The 18,071-nt window shown below is 35.2% G+C and overlaps 1 protein-coding gene across 2 annotated transcripts; it reads left to right on the top strand.

Annotated features, from left to right (window-relative positions):
* Positions 1-11,735: 11,735 nt before the first annotated feature.
* On the top strand, positions 11,736-17,588 carry LOC110890814 (GDSL esterase/lipase At5g45950). Of its 2 annotated transcripts, XM_035979217.1 has the most exons (6): positions 11,736-12,093; positions 13,529-13,662; positions 15,682-15,768; positions 16,419-16,652; positions 16,891-17,137; positions 17,228-17,588. In XM_035979217.1, the coding sequence occupies exons 1-6, from the start codon at positions 11,799-11,801 to the stop codon at positions 17,413-17,415; spliced, it is 1,185 nt and encodes a 394-aa protein (XP_035835110.1). In that variant the 5' UTR covers positions 11,736-11,798; the 3' UTR covers positions 17,416-17,588. The 2 variants fall into 2 exon arrangements, with proteins under 2 accessions (XP_035835110.1, XP_021994157.1); XM_022138465.2 differs by lacking the exon at positions 15,682-15,768 and having other exon boundaries at positions 17,228-17,533.
* Positions 17,589-18,071: the final 483 nt, after the last annotated feature.

The raw sequence follows: 18,071 nt of genomic DNA, 5'->3' as shown, positions 1-18,071 counted from the left end.
AAGACCAGCTGTAATACACTTGAATTCGGACCCAAATAACCCATAATTGAATTTCTGGTCGCTGGCAGTCCCACGCGGCCCGCTTGGGCTTTCCCAGGCGGGTCGCCTGACCCTTGTTTCAGCCAAACAACTTTCCAATGTTGACAGCTTTGACCCCTGAACTTGTACGTGATGTTTCGGCTACTTTTCTCGACCCGTAAACCCCCAAACTTGGTTTTTAAGGACCTTAGGACTTTTACCAACATGGTAATGCCCTCGGATAACTTTGCGCTCAACCGAAAAGTCCTGAATTCGACGTTGACGCTTTTAGCCCCTTAAGTACGGTTTTGGCCATAACTTTCTCATACGTTGACGAAACTTCATGAAATTTTTACCACATATTCTAGTGAGTATATTTTAGCTATACAAAGCTTCGGGTCTGCCAAAAGTTCACTCAGAGGTATAAATTAAACATGTTGACACTTTTGGCCCCTATAGTTTTACAATACTTCACTTTTGGGCAATTTCCGCGTCGTATGATCCATGAACCATCCGTTTAAGGTTATAAACATTATGTAGGGTTATCATAGAGCCTATTTATCCATTGTTGACACTTTGGACCCTTACGTTCCATAGTTTTCACTGTTTGTCACTTTTAGTCCCTCTAAAGTATGTTTTCACATAACGGAACCTTATGACACGTGTCAAGACATTATTGGACGAAATTTTTCGAGGTGTTACAGTAAAGTCTCCAAATTTTCAGGGAAAAATTATAGCTCCTAATTCTAAATCATGGGTTGAATAATTATCTTCATGATTCTTAAGTTGTCTAGACGCATAGGCTATAACCTTTTGACGTTGCATCAGCACACATCCATAACCTGACTTAGAAGCGTCAAAATAGACTACAAAGTCTTCAGTTCCTTCTGGTAACGCTAATATGGGTGCGTTGGTTAATCTTTGCTTAAGAATTCTAAAGGCTTCTTCTTGTTTTGGTCCTCATTCAAACTTATCAGACTTACAGGTTAACTTAGTTAAGGGAATGACTATTCTAGAAAAATATCTCGAATAAATCTTCTATAATAACCGGCCAATCCTAAGAAACTTCTAACCTCGGTTGGTGATTCAGGGGTTTTCCATTTATTAATTGCCTCAATCTTTGTGGGATCCACATGAATTCCTTCATGATTAACTAAATATCCAAGAAACTGCACTTCTTCTAACCAAAATTAACATTTTGAAAATTTAGCATAAAGCTTTTCTTTTCTTAGCAAATTTAGAAGTGCATGCAGATGCGTTGCTTGTTCTTCTTTACTCTTAGAGTAAATGAGAATATCATCTATAAAGACAATTATGAATTTATCCAAATATGGCTTACATATTCGGTTCATCATGTCCATAAAAGCGGTTGGGGCATTGGTTAAACCAAATGGCATGACAGTAATTTCATAATGGCCATACCTTATTCTAAAAGCGGTCTTAGGAATATCTTCTTTCTGTACCTTTAGTTGTTGATATCCTGAGCGTAAATCGATCTTTGAAAAGAATCGAGCTCCCTGTAATTGATCAAACAAATCATCGATTCTCGGTAATGGATACCGATTTTTAATCATGACCTTATTCAATTCTCGGTAATCAATGCACATACACATTGACCCGTCTTTCTTTTTGACAAATAGGATCGGAGCTCCCCATGGCGATAAACTTGGCTGTATGAATCCTTTCTTTAACAATTCGTCTAACTGTTTCTTTAACTCTTGCATTTCTGCAGGTGCTAAACGGTAGGGTGTTTTGGCAATTGGTGCTGTTCCTGGTAGCAGATAAATTCTGAATTCAACTTCCCTATCTGGCGGTAGTCCTGGTAATTCTTCTAGGAATACGTCTGAGAATTGAGATACTACGGGGATATCCTTCAATTCTTTTCCTTTAGTGTTAATGATTATAGAAATCAAATACACTAATGATCCTTTTCTTACATAACTGGCTGTTTTCATCACAGAGATGAATTTTGTGGATCTAGACGGCTTATCTCCTTTAATTGTGAACTTTTCACCTTTTGGTGAATTTACTTGAATTGAATTTCGATCACATAGAATACTGGCTTTATTGGCTACTAACCAATCCACTCCTAACACAATATCAAATCCAGCCAGATTCATTGGATAAAGATTTGTGATAAGCTGTTGATTTAAAAATTCTATTCTTGCTCCCTGCAAGATTTCAGTGATCCTAATGGTTTCCCCATTTGCTATTTCTACTAGACATTCTTGTGGGAGTTTAGTTAATGGTTGATTGAGAAGTTTGCAAAATGAAGTATTAATAAAACTTTGGTTCGCACCAGAGTCAAATAATACTTTAGCAAAAACATCATTAACTAAAAACGTACCGACGATCACGTCCGGGATCATTTTGGCTTCTTCTATAGTCAGAACAAATGCTCTAGCATTCTTAGTAGTCTTGTTGTTCATGGCTGGAGCTAGTTTCGGACAGTTCAGCTTGATATGACCTTTTTCTCCGCAGTTGAAGCACACTCCATTACTGGGTTTCTTCCTACAATATTTTTCCTTGTGTCCTGGTATCTTGCAGAAGTTGCAGTAGGTGGAGCATCTTCCTGAATGCTTCTTCTTGCAGGCCTTACAGTAAGGTGTGGAGGTAGAACCAACGTCTTTCCCACGGTTGGAATTTCCATAGCGAAATTCTTGGGTAAGCTTTTGAGCTAGGTTCTTCCTTTGGTTCTCTTCTTGTGTAGGCACTAATTCATCAGTCAAGTTATTTGCTAATTCTACAGCTTCTTCTATAGTTTGTGGTCTAGCTGCCTTGACTACATGCCTAATCTCACTGATTAATCCCCAGATGTAACGGGAGATTAATACTAGTTCTGGTGATGCAAGGGTCGGCACTATTCTAGCATATTCAAAGAATGTAGTAGTGTAACCCTTATTATCCACTCCAGTCATCCTAGGTTTAAGAACTTATTTGCTATCTGTTCCTTTTCATTGGGAGGACAAAATTTCCTTTCAACTATGTTCTTAAACTCATTCCATTCCATGTTATAGACTCGGTCACTTCCCCTAGACTGGAGGATAGTGTTCCACCATTCTAAAGCTGAGTTCTTAAACAGATTGGAGGCAAACAATATTTTATCCTCTTCTGCGCACTTGCTTATTTTTAAGATTGCCTTAGTCTTTTCTATCCAGCGTAGAGCTGCAATGGCTCCTTCATTGCCTGAGAATTCTATTGGTTTACAAGACCAGAATTCTTTGTAAGAACAACCATAAGACATGGTTCTTCTTCTTTTGAGAATGGGCACTTGAAGTATTGGTCCATTGTTTACGTTGTGTTCTGGTTCAGTAGGTGGTCGTTTACTGCCATTATTACTTTTATTATTTTCCGCTTCCTTAACCGTTTTGATAATATATGGCATTGCTTCTATAATCCCTTGTGCCACTATGTGTTGGATGGCACTGTTATCTACTTGGTTTCCATTATTATCATTATTCTTGTTTTCTTGATTCACTTAGTTGTCCATCTGAATTTTAAACATTTACCACGTATTAATATCACAAGACAATATCCAATGCAACCAATCACACAACAAGCATATTGATCAAAATCGTCGAACATTGCGACCTTTACTCTATTTTATATATGTGTCTAGTACAAACCGTAACTGAAATCTAAAATTACAATACTAGTATGCATCCATAGCTATTATCTATATATATATATATATATATATATATTATTACTACTACTGAGAGGGGTTCATCCAGTATTGCATGTTGCGCTCGTCATATTTCCAGACGAGCCGCTCCCCTATCTGTCTCATCCTTTCACTTCTTTCTAATATCTCCTCACCAAAGGTGCGGAGTTCTTGCACATTCTCAGTGCTCATGGGTGGTGCGGATGCTGGTATCGGGTCTGGGAACTGGGGCATGGGTTCTTCGTAAGGATACGGGTTCTCTAGAATTTCCCTGATATATTGGTCATTATCCCAGTAGGGGTCTAGAGGGTCAAGATCTGGTTAGGGTGCTAGGTTTTGCATGGGTTCGTCTTCTAGTGGATAGCGTTGTTGGTAATCCCTATGGTCGTCAAACCATGGGTCATAAGCAGGTGCTGGAATTTGGTCTATTGGGTTTGGCTCACTTTCCATAGGTTGTGTGGGAAACAGTGGTAACGGCTGGGGTGCTATGAGTTGTTCTAGATTTGGGTCTACAGCTGTGGTTGCTAAGATATGAAAATTTGCTAATCTCCTATTGATCATATCCTGTGTTTGAGCATTCATTTCTCTATTCGCGGCTGCTAAAGCTCGCTGCTGCTGTAGTTTTCTCATCCTTTTTCTACGTTCATGAGCTCCTCTGCTGAACCATCCTCTTTTCTTGGGAGGGAATGGCTCTTCAGATTGTGCTTTGAACACGAAAATCCCTTCTTCGGTATCAGCCGAATACCCCGAGGGGGTAGGCTGTGAAGAGGTTCCTTCGTCCCTAGGTGAGTTAGATAACTGACGGTAAGCGTCTGAAGGTCCTTTGTCACTCATACTGTAAACTAACAAATTGTCAAATAACACAAAACAATAATATGCAGATACGCATGTAATCACGTAGATTATTTCCTAACATATTGGATAAAATCTTGGTGTCAGCAAAACACTTATGTGGCTGAATCAGTAGCTGTAGCTCTGATACCACCTTCTGGCGCAACCCCCGACCCCTGCCTTGAGAGGCGGGCGGTCGCGGCCTACTCAGAGATGGTGGTATAGGTGTTTATCAATTTGGCAGCGGAAATTTCATCAGGACCGTAGTTAGGAAATATTTTATCAGAGTAAAATACCACATTTTTATAATATTAAACACATGGGAAATTCCCAAGTTTCCATTACAAATATTTTCTAGGGATAAACCCTATTTTATTAAATAAAAACATCTTCTTTATTTAGGTAACTTTATAGCCACTTTTCCAAGCCTTCAGTGCTGTCCAGCTGGCTTCTATTTGGCTTTCACATTTTGTTACCTGAAACGCGTTTAAAAACATTTTGTCAGTGGGAAATACTGGTGAGCGAATCCCAATTTAATCAAGACAGGTTTTATCAGTTTACAGTATTGAGGGTGATCTCGCAATTACATTTGTTTATTTTTCTACCTTAATTCCCACCCCCGGTACTGTCAACCCGACTTGTGGTCATGTTACTACTCACAATGTAGTAACAAATTTTGTATACAAAACCCCAACATACCGACGATAATTGTAGAATACAAATACTCAATCACGGTTAAGTATAAATTAAAACATTTGAGGTTTGCAAAAACAGTTTGCAAAAAGGTTTACAAAAAGGAGATTACTCGCATTGCAACTTTAGGGTTTTTCCTGTGATTTTCCTGGTTATAATCTATTAATTACACAATGCACATGTGTTAGTATAATATCCAAATATTTACATTAGTTATACCCTCCCCGAGACAGAACTCCAACGACTACGTCGGGCAGAGCCTCGACAGTCGTTACGGAGCGCTAGATCAATCGGGCAGCGTATCTAATACGTAACCGGGGGTTATGATACTTACAACGAGGCAGAACTTCGTTATTTGGGGGGTATAATGCCCAGGTATTATAATTGCTACATAGAATTTGAGAAAGAAAGGAAAGATGTCAGCGGATTGAACTGAAGGCCGATGCTCCCATTTTATAGGGGCTGATCTCGGCTTTCTCACGGTCCGCGTAAGAAACAGAAGGGCCTTCGCGCCCCGCGACGTAGGCCGGGTAGGCCCTAGCTTGGCCCGGTCACCGATCTAGCTTCGACACGTGTTGACACGTGGCGGCTCCGGGGCGTGCCTCATGTCCACTCGCTCGCGACCCGCGTAAGATGAAGAACAAGTCTTCGCGGCCCGCGAGAGAATATAAAAACTGATTTTTATTTAATTTAAAAAAATAAAGGTATTTTGGGCCATTTCTCGTATACGGGGTGTATTTTAGGACGTATAGGGATATTCTAATTATTTTAGGGGTGTCGGAAATATTTTAAGATGGTTGTTATAAATTGACATCCTCACAAAAGTCGTGCCACAACCGAAGATTATCGAGATGAGATATATTCTCGGTATTGCAAGATTAGGGGGGTGATTGTTAGACTAATCTTGCATATTATTTGTAAGTTCGGGTTAAAAATGACCGACTTACAAAGTTCAGGTAAAAAGTGACCGGGTTATAAACTTGGGGTTTTTTGAGATAGTTTTTTAATCCTAGTTTGAGTCAAATAGGTTTACTTGTTGAACAAGTTATTAGGCTTATAAATACAAGGATTTATTTGTAACCTTAATGGTACCAATTATCAATAAACAAGTTTTGATTCAATACATTCTTTGGTATCCAATTCTAACATTGTGAAGGGAATGTCATATCCCTTTTGGACTAATTGTCCAACACTTAATAAATTATTCTTCAATCCTTGTATATAGAATACAATTGGAATGACTTTCTCTTTTCCATGTAGGTTGATACTAACCTTACAAGATTCGGGAACTTCGGGTCTTTTGTCATCTCCAGTTCTCACTTCTCGTCTTTCGGAATCATTTAAGTTCAAAAACATGTCTCTGTTTCTCATCATATGATTACTACACTCGTTGTCTAAATACAAACATGTGTGATTTGAATCCTCCTCCATGTTTAATATCATGAGCATCATATCATTTTCAGTAATAGTTTCTTCAGTCTCGTCTTCATGTAATAAAATGTGTTATGTTGTTCTTCATTAGACTCATTTGGACATAGTTTACTAATGTGTCCAATCTTTTGGCAATTATAGCACTTTATGATAGGATTGAAACATCCCGATCTACCCTTTCCTCATCCTCTACCACATCATCATCAGCATACTCAGTATATCCCACCAATAGCAAAGCTAAGGTAGGGTCTAAGGAGGGTAGATGTAGACAGTCTTACCTCTACCCCGTAGGAATAGAGAGGTTGCTTCTAGTGAGACCCCCGGCTCGATTGTAGTTTTGTATCAAGCTGGGACCTAAGACATATAACACTCAAATAATCGGGACAGAGACTGATTGGTGCATGTACCCCCGTGTCTTTCAGCTATCAACGTCACCACATGATGCATTATTAACCATCCGGCACTTTTAACGTTCACTGAATTAGTAAAATAACGTTAAAGTTAGTACCATTTCACTTTTGCCCCCCGAGCGCCCACACATATATACATTATATGTGCACACCGCAAGCATAGCATGGTTAGAATTAGTGTTTTGTACTTGAAAGGCCATGGCTTCAAATTCAAGCTCTTTGACTTCACGATTGCCTAAATCGGTCACTGGTTGTCACAGCCCCCGACCCCACCCCAGGGGTGGGAGCCGGGAGCCATTCAGATGGTATCAGTGTTTATTAATTTGGCGGCGGAAATTTTCATCGGAACCGTAGTTAGGAAATATTGTTATCGGAGTTAAACACCAAAATGTTTAAAATAGATAAATGGGATAAAACCCAAGTTTTGCTGATAATACATTTATAATAAACAAGTGGAACAAAACCCGATTTTCATTTGTAATATATTTATAGGGATAAACCCTAATTATTGAAAATAAATATTCTTTTTATCTAGGTAACTTTTATAGCCGCTTTTCTAAGTCTTCAGTGCTCACCAGCTGGCTTTTATTGGCTTCACACTAAGTTACCTGAAACACGTGTTTAAAACATTTTATCAGCAAGAAATACTGGCGAGTGAATCTCAGTTTAATCAAGACAATTTTTATCATTTTACAGCATTGAGGGCAATCCAGCAATTACATTTGTTTATATCTACTTTAATTACCACCCACGGTACTGTCAATCCTAACTGGTGGTAATGTTACTACTCACAGTGTAGTAACAAATTTTGTATACAAAACCCCAACATACTGACAATAATTGTAGATTACAAAAACTCAATCACTGTTAAATGAGGTTTTGTAAAAACACTTTGTGAAAAGAGGAATCACTCACATTGCTAGTTTAGGTATTTTCTTTGTGACTTCCTGTTTATAATTTAATAAATTAAACAATGCACACGCGTTAGTTTAATAACCCAAATTTACATTTGTTATACCCCCCCCCCCCAGGACAGAACTCCAACGACTAAGTTAGGCAGAGCCTCGACATGCGTTACGGAGCACTAGATCAATCGGGCAGCGTATCTAATACGTAACCGGGGGTTATAATACTTACAACGAGGAAGAGCTTCGCTAATTAGGGGTTATTAGGTTATAGCCCCAGCCTACAGAATTTTGAGAGAGAAATAAAGAAAATGAACGACTTGGAAATGCTGCATCTCGATCCTTTTATAGCTGAAACAGGGGCGGGTCGCGCCCCGCGACGCCCTCCACTTCTTGTCTCGCGGGCCGCGAGGGACGTATGGCGGTTTTAGGGTTTGCTTAGTCATCGGGGGTCTTGACACGTGTCCTGCCACGTGGCACATGGGGTGTCCGCCAAGCAACACTCCGTCGCGCCCCGCGAAGGAGTCTCCTTCGGCTGTCGCGGGCCGCGACGACATTAATTTATTTATTTTATTTGTTATTTATTAATATAAAGGTTATTCGTGTCTGTTTCTCGCATACGGGATGTATTTAAGAATGTTTAGGGTTGTTTTAGGAGGGTTGTTATATCTTGGGTATAACTCCTGAACTATTTAATAAAATATATAATGCACTCGCATTACGTATAGTAACCCAATTCAACTTTATCAATATGTCACACGACAGAATCCCAACGAACTTAGTCGGGCAGAGCCTTGACATGCGTTGGTGGGTCCTAAATCAAGCGGAAAGGGTATTGACTCTGTGATCAAGGGTTACAACACTTAAAACAGGACAGACTTTGGAGTATAACAGGTGAATACTAAAGAAAATAATGGGTGTATATGTATATGATCGAGAGAGTGTAGAAAGGAAAAAAGAAGTGAACAATTTAGAAGGCTTGTCTGCGCATGTATTTATAGTTGATTTTTAGACTTGTTGGCCACGCCAATCTTGAATTCCTTTTTATCTTACATGGACACGTATACAAGTATATTTCAATTTAAATTCTCATATTTCATGCACACAGCCACGTATCATTCAACATTAATTGGACCATTCTGATTCCTTTTTAAATCATGCATACATATGCATGAAAGTTTATATTTCAAAAATAAGTTTAGATTTTAGATTCACTTATTTGACGCTTATAACCTCTAAAATATAATGTTTATAAAACAATATATATGTTATTAGAACGAGAATATTTGTATCTACATTTTGAACCATGTTTCATTAAAAACGGAATTGGTTCAAATATAATGTATTTTTTATAACTTAATTATTAAACGGTTCCTAGCCCCGTCTAGGTACTTCATATTTCTAACAGTTAACTTACCCATGATCTATTCGTGAAATAACTTTATTTTAAATTTAAAATTTTGAGAAATGTTACACTGGTTCATCATCAAAATTTATATTTCACATTGCATGTGTTTTTATTTCAATTTTTTTAGCGTTATTGGATTTTACTAATCCAAAGTTTCACCTGTTGGCCAATAATAATTCCAACTTTAAAAATTCCCTCCAATAATCCCAACTTATAAAAGTTTGGCCGCCATTGATCCTTTTCAAACATATAAGAATTTTGTCTCCTCAATAGATTCAATTACACCTAGAGACTCCTTAATTGATTTAAGTGCACCTATGTTAGAAAGGGATCAATGGCTTCCAAACTTTTACAAGTTGGGATTATTGAAAGGAATTTTTAAAGTTGGGATTATTATCGGCCAACAGGTGAAACTTAGGATTATTAAAATCCAATAAACCATTTTGGATTATTAAAATCCAATAAACCATTTTGGATTATTAAAATCCAATAAACCATTTTTTATTCAACCTTAATATTGCGCTAACGATTGCAATAATTATTAGGCTGGCAATACATGGTCCAATAAATGGTGAGACACATCTTATTACACAGGTATTGGGGGCATATGGGTATGCAGCTCCAGAGTATGTAGAAACAGGTGAGTTACCTTGTAAATAGTTAATGCCATGATTTGGGATGTAAGCTTCATGTAGGGCTGTAAACGAACCGAACGAACATGAACAAGGCCATGTTCGTGTTCGTTCGTTAAGGAAGTTAACATGTTCGCGAACTGTTCACGAACGCATACCGAACATAAGTTTATGCTCGTGTTCATTCGTTAAGGAAATTCAATTGTTCACGAACAGTTCGTGAACGCTGGTCTCGAACACAAACGAACGCAAGCAAATAAAAATGAACACAAACGAACATTTAACTTGAAAATAAAAAAATGAAACATTGTTATCCTTAAACATTGGATATAAGTAGTTAAAAATACAACCATCAAATGATAAATCAAAACACAAGAAGTCTACCACACCACCAAACGATGAATAAAGTTTAACTAACTTAGACATAATTATCCCCAAAAATGTCTTAGGGGCTGTTTGGTAGCCTCTGAATGGTCATTAAGAGGCTACCTCTTAATGGACCTATTAAGAATTTTACCAATGAGAAGGTAGAAGAATGTGACATGTGATGATTTACCATTCAGAGGTTACCTCTTAACCATTCAGACTTGAGGTTACCTCTTATTCATTCAGAGGTTTTAAACCATTAAGAGGTAGCATCTGAATGGTCATTAAGAGGCTACCAAACAGCCCCTTAGAATGTTCAAATTTTAGCTAACTTAGAAAAAAATAGGGTTTTAAGTTTTCAGTATGTTTAGATAAAAGGTTTATTATTTATTATTTTTTAATATAAGCAAACGAACATACCGAACGTTCACGAACACAGTCGAACGAACGAGGCCTGTGTTCGTGTTCGTTCGCTAAGCTAACCGAACGAAATATTTTGTTCGTGTTCGTTCGTTAAGCTAATCGAACGAACATAAACGAACTTCCCGTCGAACGGTTCACGAACTGTTCGCTGAATGTTCGATTTGTTTACAGCCCTAGCTTCATGTCTTACACTTGTAAACATGTGGCACATACAGGTTATTTGAATGGTATGAATGACATAAATAATTAGGGTTCAAAAGGCAGCCAAAAGAACCATGGGCATGACCCAGTTATATAATTTTAATTGTTGATTGAGATTTTAGGGAAGTTTTAATCAAAACTATGTAGTTTTGAAAGGTTTGGCGTGTACGTTTAGCGTGTACGTTTAGGTGTCTAACAGCACCGTATTCACTTTCCCCATGTAACTATATCTAATCTAGCTTATTCGTATATACTCTAATAATAATTACTTGTATAATGCATGTATAAATATACTTATTTATGTCCAAAGTTAGTGAAATAACACTTTTTCACTGATTTTTCCAACAAGATAAACCTCCAAAAATCTTGTTTACAATTCAACATATAGAGTATTTTATCATCTTCTTTACTTCCTTTGCTTTTACTCTCCCTTAACACCATGACTAAGTAGAGTTGATTAACAGGCTGTGATACACTTAAGGGATCCCTACAGTTAACCCTATCTTCGTAATTTATTCTTCCTAGTTTAGGGTATAGTTGAAGTTGTTTGATCCATAAACGACATGGAGTAAAAGAAATTTTTCGTTCAAAAAATAGGAAAATATTCTATATAAAGATATCTACTTCAAAGCTATTAAATGTCGAATTGAAAATAGATATAAACAAAATAAATGTCATATTCCAAACCAAACATCATTTAATGACCCAGAGTCGATAGTCTATATATATGGCATAGAGGACTTGGTCATTTTCATCAAGTCTAAGACTAAAAACTAAAATTAGGTCTCCATTTGGAACAATTACAAGTAAAAAATTATGGGTTGTTTGCATATGATCATAAACATGTGTATGGCGTTGGTGGTGGTGATGTCTCTTGTCATAAACCTAGTGCCACAAGCCGATGCCATCGCGGTATCTGAAATAAGGCGGATTGCAGTCGCAAATAACGTAACCGGTTTGTTTGTGTTTGGTGATTCAAGCGTCGACCCAGGGAATAACAACCGCCTTAAGACCGATGATAAGAGTAACTTTCCACCTTATGGGATCGACTTCTTTAGCGGTCGCGCCACTGGGAGGTTTAGTAATGGAAGACTGGCAACTGATTTTATAGGTACATAAAACCTGCTTTCATATACCACCACATTTTTTTGGTTGATTAATCTATGTTAATGTTGTTATATTGTTTTTTTTTTTCTGGCACAAAACTGGTGTTTAATGTGAACTGGCTTCATGTTAATATATTAATAGAATACAGTGAATATACTGTGACATCATGATCTGATCAAAATTGATAGATATAACTCTATAATTCAAAGTAATTGCAACATTTAACCATATACAGAAAATACGTGAAAATGTTTTTTTTTTTAATTTATTATATTTTGCTAGATTTGCTTTTATAGTTTATCATTTAATAGTAATTCTTAGAAACATGTATAATATTACACTACAAGAGAACTGTGGCTTCACCGAGGGACGCTTTCGTCGAAAACCTGTGAGTGAAAAAACACCGACAACTCGACAAGTATCCGTTGGTGAAGGTCTGTCGGTATAATGGCCGTGATTGATGCTCTTTCTAATCGGGACGGAGAAAATTTCATCGGTGAAAAACTGAAAATCCAGTTTTCTAGTGTTAGCATACCATCAAATTTTTTACAAATAAAGCTTCTTATAAACAAAAACAAAAAAAAAAATTAAATTTATCACCAAACCCACTTCCAATATTAATATGTAGTTTATAACATTTTCAACTGAATGGAAAAAGACTAACAATTTGTAAATTTCATGCCAATTATTATTTTACAATTTTATATTAAAAGGATTATATATTAGTTACATAATTTTTAATATTTTATGCTCTTTTAGATTTCATTTTCTTGGATTTGTTTTAAACAACAAACTTTATTTTTTACTTTTTGTGTGATTTGAACCTATAACCTTCCCAACCTTTACGGAAGTGAGCTTTGCTTCTCGCTTCTCCAATTTTTTTTTTCTTGAACGGCAAAATTGGATCACTGACGGACCACTGGAGTATCATCGTGCCACCAGCGGAACCACCCGATCATATCCATCTTCACTAGGCATAATGCCTATACACCAATTCAGGAGGAAACCCAATAAATATGGGAAAACCCCCTTTGTGAGAATCGAACCCAGGACCTATTGGTCCAAAGTCTTATCTCACCCTCAAAATACCACTAGGCTATAAAGTCATGGGTTCTCGCTTCTCCAATTAGCCACCAACCCTAATAGTATTTCATTTTGTTGGATACCGTTATGGGAATGTTGCATTAAGTGCAAAAAGCTAGAAGACATCGCATTCATTTTATTGCATTGAAATGCTAACTTGTACATCTATCTTATATTTATATATGAATATGAATTTCTAGCTGGCCCGCCTCTATATTTGTATATAGAATCTTGTCGTTCCAAAATAATATTTATGAATTAAAAATTTTATTTTGTCACAATCAGATTTCTAACATGTTGTGACTTCAAGATGCAACAAAAATAAAAATATTGACACTTATATCATTCTTTAATAGCCGAGGCATTGGGTTATACGAAGGAGATTCGACCATTTCTCGAGCAAGGAGTAGTGATGCCCTTCGATCTTTCCCATGGTGTTAGTTTTGCTTCTAGCGGTTCCGGTTATGATAACCTCACTGCTCAAGTTTCGGTATGTCTTGTGACTCTAATTAGTTATATAAGCAAGGAAACCGGCTGACTTTAATAAATCTGAAGTGTACAGTTGGTTAATGACGGATCCATGAATTTATGTGAGTGGGGTACGTCCAAACAGTCAGGTTAACACGATTAATATATACTAGTTTTTTAAGTCGCGTGTTGCGGCGAAACCGAGCAAATGATAACGTAAAACAAACGTGATTTGAAAACAAAGAATGTTGTTTAGAAAACCAAATCGTTAGAACGGTTTAGTTTATCATTGTAGCGTTTTATGATATCAAATAAATACTTTATTTTGAGTACAACTTCGTTTTTAACATAATTTATAACGGAATGTCAAGAGAAAAATCAAACACAACTACGTACTTAAGTTTTAGAAAAAGTTATAAACGTAAATTATTAAAGAAGTATCGAATTAGTTAATAAAAAACTATATATTATTTTAAAAATAAAGTTACTATTCATCATCCTTTCTTAACTATATATATATATATATATATATATATATATATATATATATATATATATAGGACAAAGATCCGTTAGGAACCACCCCTTATTGCGAGAACCGCGAGAACCAGTGTGAACACAAACAGTAATTCCTAAAAAAATCTAAAAAACACCCAAAAAAATTTTTTTTTATTTTTTTACTATTTTTTTTGAAAAAATCGCTATATTTTGTTAATAAAAAAAAAAAAAAAAATTCAAAAAAAAAAAAAATTTCGAGTAACAGTTATCCATGCACATGTGCATATGTGTCGTTTCTTTGTCAAATTCCGTAATTCATTACAAATAATAGTCAATTGCACTTTCATTTACACTACTACGTGTAATACACTATCTTTTACATTACCAATGTTAGAAATGCACATGTGCATCTATATGTATCAACAGGAAATAAGGTGTTTTGGTACACTACTTTCTCTTTCATCTATCATTCCATCCATAATACACAAGCATGCACATGTGCATTTCTGTCATTTCTTTGACAAATTCCGTAATTCATTACATATATTAGACAATTGCACTTTCATTTACACTACCATATGTAATACACTACTTTTTACATTACCAATATTAGAAATGCACATGTGCATTATATGTATCAACATGAAATAAGGTGTTTTGGTAAACCACTTTGAATACACTTTCCCTTTCATCTATCATACCATCCATAATACACTACCATTACCTCCTACCATCCATAATACAATACCATTACCTCCTACCATCCATAATACAATACCATTAACAATATTTTCACTTTATTACATGTATGTAAACACCATTTATACCATCCAATCAACATATTACATAAAAAAATTGACAACTATAACCAAACCATCAACCACTAGATATAACTAACCAAAAAACATGTATATGGGTCTACTTCTCCATTCAAAATCACAAACTTTTTGTATCAAAACACGTTATATCATGGTTATACCTAATTATGCACATGTGCATTTTGAATATTGGTAATGTAAAAAGTAGTGTATTACTAATGGTATTGTAAATTAAAGTGCAATTGTCTATTCCTGATAATGTATTACCGAATTTGTTGAAGTAATGATACATATGCACATGTGCATGGATAACTGTTACTCGAAAAAAAAAAGTTTTTTTTTTTTTTTTTTTTTTTTTTTTTTTTTTTTTATGGAACGAAATATAGCGATTTTTTGTTAAAAAATATTAAAAAAAATAAAAAAAAATTTTTGAGTGCTTTTTTGATTTTTTTTAGATTTTATTTTGTGTTCACATTGGTTCTTGCGGTTCTCGCAATAAGGGTGGTTCTCGCATGAACCTTACCCTATATATATATATATAATAGCTTCATCTTGTTAAAGAGGAAATAAATAACTAAGAATGTGCGTATATTGTTTATATTGAATTTATGAAGAGAAAACCAGTAACATTATACATGCTTATATTTTTATTCATATTACTATTTAATTAGAGCTATTTTATGTGTGGAATTTGGTTGGTTTGGGTTCATGGTACTGGAATTCAGTCGTTATCGGTTTGGTTCATTACGGTATCGGCAGCAATTGAAAGAAAACAAAACCCAAATGCCCAAGAACAGATTTTGTCCATCAAGATATTAAAAGTCTAGAATCATTAGTCACTAACGAGAACACATTTTTTACATTGTTTGATATCGCTACACTATAAAGTAAAATTTAAATTATAAGTTTTGTGATTTTGGTTTTCTTGAAATTACTAATTTAATCACTTACTATTTTTCAAAACATAATATGTTTGGTAGTTTTTAAGGAAATAAACATTAAAAGCACTATTGAATTAATAAACCCCAACAAGTTCAAAATATACTAAAAGAAAATTACATTACATAAACCTTTAAAGTGTAGCTAAGAATTTTATCTATTATATATATAATAATAAATAAAAGAAAAACACAAGAAATACTTTATAAAATAAGATTCCGTTTGATATTCAAGTAAGATAGTAATTTACTATTGAATGTAAATAAAAGTTATAGTGATAGTGTGAATAAAAGCTTCCGCTTCCTAAGGGTTTAAAAAGGGTATGACACAAATTTTCTTAGGGAGTAGGGTGAGTCTATAGTCTCTCTTGATTTAGTGTCATCGAATATTTATCTCTCTTAAAGTGGTATGAGTTCGAGTTCTACTTTATGGGGCCATACGTAGGATGTATATGCTCAATGTTCTCATCGATTGTTTTTTTCTTATTCTTTTATACTAATATTATGTTTTTTTTTTTTTGAAGAATGTGTTGTCATTGTCGCACCAATTGAAGCATTTTGCGCATTACAAAAGAAATCTTAGGATGAGGGTAGGATCAAAAAAGGCTGACGAATCTATCCAGAACGCGGTGTTTATATTAAGCATGGGAACAAATGATTTTCTGCAAAACTATTACGTGGAGCTCCCACGACGGGCCCAATTCACCGTTGACCAATATGGAGATTACTTGATCTCTCTTTTTCATGATTACGTCAAGGTTTTAACTTTTCAGTTAAAAAATAAGCAATAGAAAAATGATAAAAATAACCTTTTTAGTAGGTGTCTTATGCCTCTATGTACGTGTTAACACAAATTTAGATATATAGCCATGACATGGCTATATAGGCATAAGACAAAAAATGGTTACTTTCGTTGTTTTCTAAAAATAATAAACATTATCATTTTTATTTTCTCTTCATTGATTACATTAATTTGTTAAATATAAATTGGTGTAGAAAATGCATGCTCTAGGAGCAAGAAGATTGGTGATGGTTGGAGTTGTTCCTTTTGGTTGCATGCCTTTGGTCAAGACATTGAAGGGTGCCACCAAATGTGACGATGAGTACAACAAAGTGGCTATCTCATTCGATTTGAAGTTGCAAAATGCATTACTTACAATACAAAGAACTTTAGGGATGAAAACGGCCTACGTCGACACTTATGGTCTCGTTCAAAGTGCGATTGAAAACCCTAAAAAATACGGTGAGCAGTCTTTTAATTTTTTTTTTCAAAATACGCATTATATAACCACCTTTTCAATCAAATTTTGAAATGGGAAAATGTCATTTGTAGGGTTTGAAGATACTACAAAGGGGTGTTGCGGAACAGGAACGATCGAATATGGTATTACTTGTAAAGGCTTGGATGCATGTGTTGATCGAGATAAATTTTTATTTTGGGATGCTGTTCATCCAACTGAAAGGATGTATAAGATCGTTGCGGATGAGGCCTTAAATTCTATTCTCACCAAGCTTTTTTAATGATTATAAAGATACATTGTAATTTGAACTTGAAACCTTAGTGGTATTCCTTTGTGAGAGTATGCACATGTATTATGTGACCTAAATAACCAAGTAATATGTCTATTATTGTTGATTTGTTGTTATGCTGCCTAAATAACTTGTCGGGAATATATTAGTTTATTAAGTTAAAACCACGTGTATTACATGACTTAAATTAGTAACACTTGACTTTATTTTTGTAAATTTAAATATGTGGGACAAAAAAGTCAAAAGATAAAATGAGAATCACAACTCTTAAATTTAAAAAATATATAAAACAAAATAACAGTGAATTAAATTTTTGTTAGAAAAATACTAAAGTTTAAATAATGAAAAACGTATGGGCTGATGAAAATGAATCAAGTAAATATTAAATAAAAAAAAATGTTGAAAATGAAATCACGTAAAGTTGTAAGAGGTAAGGATCACATGTAAGTTAGATGGGTATCCAGTTTAGACAAAAAAAAACAAGAATTAAGGTAGTCTAGAATTAAATCAGGTAAAAACAAGAATTATGTTAACTTTTAAAACTCTATATTAATTTTTTTATGTAATAGATGAATTGTTCTTCTCGTTAACAGAAAAAAAATGGATAAAGTTAACCCAGTGGACTAAAATGACAACAGTGAAACTCT

The sequence above is a fragment of the Helianthus annuus genome, chromosome 11 (assembly GCF_002127325.2).
Source record: "Helianthus annuus cultivar XRQ/B chromosome 11, HanXRQr2.0-SUNRISE, whole genome shotgun sequence".
In the NCBI taxonomy this organism is placed as follows: Eukaryota; Viridiplantae; Streptophyta; class Magnoliopsida; order Asterales; family Asteraceae; genus Helianthus; species Helianthus annuus.
Note: the sequence above shows the minus strand (reverse complement) of the source record. Positions and strands in the feature narration are given on the sequence as shown.

Coding starts and splice junctions, on each gene's coding strand:
- LOC110890814 (XM_035979217.1), top strand. CDS start 11,799: ATGGGTTGTTTGCATATGATCATAAACATGTGTATGGCGTTGGTGGTG. Junction 16,653..16,890: donor TTTTTCATGATTACGTCAAG/GTTTTAACTTTT, acceptor AAATTGGTGTAG/AAAATGCATGCTCTAGGAGC. Junction 17,138..17,227: donor TGAAAACCCTAAAAAATACG/GTGAGCAGTCTT, acceptor TGTCATTTGTAG/GGTTTGAAGATACTACAAAG.